Source organism: Sesamum indicum, linkage group LG6 (genome assembly GCF_026168435.1).
Source record: "Sesamum indicum cultivar Baizhima isolate 11 linkage group LG6, ASM2616843v1, whole genome shotgun sequence".
Lineage (NCBI taxonomy): Eukaryota > Viridiplantae > Streptophyta > Magnoliopsida > Lamiales > Pedaliaceae > Sesamum > Sesamum indicum.
The window spans coordinates 23,783,961-23,788,700 of record NC_142662.1 but is presented as its reverse complement, the minus strand read 5'-3'; the positions used below and the strand labels follow the sequence as shown (position 1 = coordinate 23,788,700).

At 36.7% G+C, this 4,740-nt stretch overlaps 1 protein-coding gene across 1 annotated transcript; it reads right to left on the bottom strand.

Moving 5' to 3' along the window:
• Positions 1–997: 997 nt before the first annotated feature.
• On the bottom strand, positions 998–4,537 carry LOC105163640 (RNA-binding protein Y14A). The gene is made up of 4 exons (XM_011082063.3): positions 4,188–4,537; positions 2,935–3,071; positions 2,152–2,297; positions 998–1,287 (listed from the first exon to the last, which is right to left on the bottom strand). The coding sequence occupies exons 1-4, from the start codon at positions 4,456–4,458 to the stop codon at positions 1,242–1,244; spliced, it is 600 nt and encodes a 199-aa protein (XP_011080365.1). The 5' UTR covers positions 4,459–4,537; the 3' UTR covers positions 998–1,241.
• Between the last annotated feature and the right edge of the window lie 203 nt (positions 4,538–4,740).

Here is a 4,740-nt window from a genome sequence, read left to right as displayed (position 1 = left end):
AAAAAAATAGGACATTAGTCAATAGAGAAATGCCGGTAAAAGGCCTTAGTCAAGTGATAAGAATAAATATCGAAATTGTGAATTTGAGTCTTATGAATGTTCTTATGGAAGTTCAAATTGAAAGGAGTTACTCCTTTGAACAATGTAAATATGAGTCTTACAAAATGTATTCTTTAACTTCAAATTGGCAATATAAGAGAATATTCAAGTCCTTAATATTGGTTATTCTTTTTATTGTAATAAAAAGCAAGCTGATTTCATTACTGACTTTAATTTTCTCAAACTTACCTTTGTTATAGATCTTACAAGTGAAATATTTATGACTGTTGCCTCATCCATCTCTAAATTCAAAAGTCACAACATTGATCTATATATGTTAAATCATTATACCTTTTTTCTAAGGTTCTTCCTGGATTTTTCCCAATAGTTTTGAGGTTGTATAAAGTTCTTTTATCTATGATTTTTCAAATTATGTACAGTACCATATGGCTGTTAATACTTGAGAAGTGAATGAGCTTCAATCCAAACAGACACAATTCGAACTGAAGTAACAAGTGAAAATACTTGACAATTTTCAAAGTAATGAGCAAACTTGAATTCAGCACTAAACTTTATCGAACAAGAAATTACTCAGATTTGATCTTTTCTCTGTTAGTTTATGGGAACTGAAAATGTACCACATCAAAAGCATAGCTACAGCCTGCATCAACCTCATTCAAGATCTGAGATGTAAGATATGAATTTGAATGTTGTAGTATAAAAGAGAAGATTATTAACAGGATACAGCTCCATTTTGGATGATCGGCTGCCGCATAAGATGGGTAGGGTACACAACATTAAAAGCATATCAGCATTTCTTGTTACAGGATTCTAGAATGGAGAGAAATCATATAAAATGGAGTTGCTGGGGAGGATAGATAATGCAACACCATCCTCTCTTGACCTTCATTTAAGGGTATCCCTCTTTTGATCTTCCCACAAAAAAAGATGCACAACATGCAAAAGGCGATGCCGAGAGTTCACTAAAACACCACAAAATAGATAAGCAGAGTGTACAAATGACAAGCACCCCAAGAAGATTGCTCTGTACCCAAAAATGGGGACGGAAGTAAATGAAGAAAAAAACGAAAATCTCTCCCAAAGATAAAAACCAGATAGAGTTTACAGTTAGCGTCAATCCCTGACATTGGTCTCTTAACCCTAAATGAAAGCCACAAAGAGTCTTCCAATTGCTGCACAAATCAAAATCTCCTCCTTGGACTCCTAGAACGATGACCACGAGGTGATCTGAGAAATAATCAAAGGACAAAATCAAATACATATAACAAATGTGACGACAGAGGCCATGTCTGCAATAGAGTATAACATCAAGCTCATATTCTTGTCCTCATTTTGTCCCACAGGTTTTAATTAGAGGTTAATCTTCTAATTGTACGGTCAAACTTGATGAATGGAATTGACTTGAGGTAAAATTTTCGCGCACTTACACTATTTACCTTAAATGTTGTCAATCAATGGCATCACATCACTAGTTCAATCCAGAGAGTGATTACCCAAATTACGTTTTAGAAATAACAACTCAGTTAAAGACAGCTAAAACAAGAAATAGAAAAATAAATATTTTTTTGGTGGATTAGAACTAATAAATTGATGATAAGAGGGAGTAAAATATTAGACTGCAACAAAAAACTCTAAAATAATAGGTCACTCCAACATAGGAGAATAGAGAAAGGGAAAACACAAAGATGAAAAACTTCAGGTACTTTGGTCGAGATTCATCATACAAATGAAAACTTTGTTATCTGCTCCCCTTGTGTTACTTCTATTTCCCCAAATCTATTTATATCATATACATTCTTCTATTGAATGAGACATCTCTAAGATAGTCTTATAATATTCAGAATGTGCACCTGACATTTCAGATTGTTTTCCATCTTAACAAAATTCAGATTTCTGTTTCAGATCATCCTACTAAGACATGGTGATTTAATCAAACCTTTTCCTCAAGGTTCTATAAGGAAATCAATGAATACTTATATTTCCGACTCTTACATTCTAGAACACTGCATAAAAAAGATCTTGTAGCCAGTTTGAACATTTAACCAATTAACATATTCGTTAACAAAATGGCGAGGAGGTGTGAATACAAACCTTTTCCTCATACTTCTCCTCCTGAATGGGCCTTTGCTGAATGCCCAATCAACATTTAGGGTCTGAGTGAGCAGTTCAGTTCCATCCATTTCATTTATAGCTCTCTGGGCCTCATCAAACTTCTCAAACTCAATTAGCGCATAGCCCTAAACGGAAGCATCACACTCTTAGCAAAGAGTAGAAAAGCACCTGTAAGAACGACACAGCATGGTCCACAGAAACATAACTCTACAATTACACTAAAATGACTGCAACAAGCGTATGAAAATTGTAAAGTTGAGTATACAGTTATCACAGACAGGTTAAGTTCTTTTTTGGATAAAATGCAAGACAGATTGAGTTAGAAGCTGCTTCCTATCTTCCTTCTCAATGATACTTGGAAGTAACAATGTTAACTGAACTAAGAGTGGATATCACCTTCCACAAGTAAGATGATAGTGGACCCAAGCTGTACATGTGTATAAAAAGTAAAGCATTCCACATGCACAAAGCAAATTACAGCAAATCTGCAAAAAGAAATTGCCCAGTAACATGACTGGCCCAAACTGCTGTTTCTCCATAATCCACATGCAAAAAACATGGAGAGCAAGCTTGTGCTTGAGTTACCCGTGAACCCAACATGCAACAACTGTTTCCTTTCCATGTGCAATCTACACATAAAGGAGCATATATATTTCCTGTTTGATCTAAATAGTATTTCTGCATTATTCAGTTATTCAATCTAATTAGTGCCATTTTGAGGCCACTTTTTAGTCAGACAGCCTAAATTATAACTTTTCATACCTTAACAAATCCTGTGCGTCGGTCAAGATTCAAGTGCAAATTCTTTATCTCCCCAAACTCACCAAATGCATTATGTAAATCATCCTCTTGTGCCTCTTCATGAACTCCAGCAACCAGAATAATCCATCCTTCAATAGCTGCAGAAAAGATCAATAATAATCAGAACTTGAAATAGAACAGAGAGAACAAACTAACATCCATGTTCACCTTCGGCACAGTAAGTCCTACTAAATAGCAAAGGGAGACTCGTATACTTAAAATGGACAGGGACGTTTCGGATCTCTATAATGTCTAACTCCCAAGAATGCAGCTTTTTATTATAAATGAATACGCAGGAATGCTCCTGATAGCTCTATCTAGCTATTTCAATCATCGAGGCAAACCATTAAACAAGGTGCAAAGATGATAGAAACCCCAAAACTGAATCCTATAAATAACAACATATTCTTTGCGAAATCAATAAAATGATCTTGGGATGAAGTAATTTTCTCTTACTTCCTGTCATTCGCATGCCTAATCATTCAGCCAATGACAAAATTTTCTTCAGCAAAAATCAGCATCTAAGTAGTAAAAGCTTAGATAGATTGGCTCATAATAGATTAGCTCATAGGAGTGAAAGTTCCAAATCCCTAGGATAAAATCTCAAAGACAAATCCACAACTCAGTTTTCTTGAGTTTTACTTGACCCTACTAAAAGAACTTTGGATGCCAAGGAGGAATCTCACTTAAAGTGATCAAAAAAGCTACCTCGCTGCTAAGCTTACTCCAGTTTATTACTTACTCTGGTTTATTAGAAAAATCTTATCAACCAGAGTCTAATAAACTGGAGTAAGCTTAGAAATTGGTACGTACAAGCCCATGTCATGGGAAGTCACACCTTTAAAACTAGAGAAAATCACCACTCAATTTCTTAAACTGTCCTCTCGCCCTCTACCATGTCCATCCTTTCTATAACAGTCAGAGAAGAACTCATAACCCTTCCACTTCCTGCATACCTTAGAGAACCTGAACCTGACCTCTAACACGCATAATAACGCCTAAAAAGTGCAACAATTCTACTAATCTGCCGGACAACTTACACATCGTTCATTTCTCAAGCTACAATCTTAATTAATTTAACCAAAACTTAAGCACAAAGCAAAAACTTCTCGAAGCAAAACGTACAGGCCATGCCTAATTCAGGTAAGAGCTCAACACAGTGCAGTAAAAGAAAAACAAACAACGATAAAACTGGCTAGGGTTCCGAAACTGACATCGTACGGGGCCAGGACCACCCTCCGTAACGAGGGAGTCAAAGCGGGCAGACATGCGAGCATTACGGTCAGCCTTAGCAGCCGCCTCGTCGCGGAATCCACGACCTTTGGTCTTCCTTGGCTCCGAGTAGGAACCGCCACCGGCAATGGCTGATTTGAGGCGAGGAATGGAGGCGGAGGTTCTGTTGGGGGAGCCATCTCCAACGTCGTCATCCATGAGATCATCGTCCTCAGGCTCGAAATCAACCGCCTCTACCTCCGCGTTCGCCATTGATGCGCAGCCGAGAGAGTGTTTAGGGATTTACTTCAGCTATAAGTGAGCAGTGGCGCGAGGTGTTAATGAACCCACGCTTCTAATTTATCTTTCCCCAATTTTTTTTAGGCTGACCAAGTTTCACTTTGACCTCGTTTTCTTTGCCACATTTCACGTTTCTATACTTTTTTAAACTCTAGCAATCCCCCAAAATTACACTTTTAGTTTTATAATATATCAATTTAATCCTCCGTTTTATGAAAAAATTTAAAATAATTCTAAATTTTAAAATTAAAAAAA

Excerpts from the sequence above, each read along its gene's own strand:
- LOC105163640 (XM_011082063.3), bottom strand. The coding sequence starts at position 4,458 with ATGGCGAACGCGGAGGTAGAGGCGGTTGATTTCGAGCCTGAGGACGAT. Across the intron at positions 3,072-4,187 it reads TGGTCCTGGCCCCGTACGAT|CTATTGAAGGATGGATTATT; the intron begins GTCAGTTTCGGA and ends TCTTTTCTGCAG. Across the intron at positions 1,288-2,151 it reads AGGAGAAGTATGAGGAAAAG|ATCACCTCGTGGTCATCGTT; the intron begins GTTTGTATTCAC and ends ATTATTTCTCAG.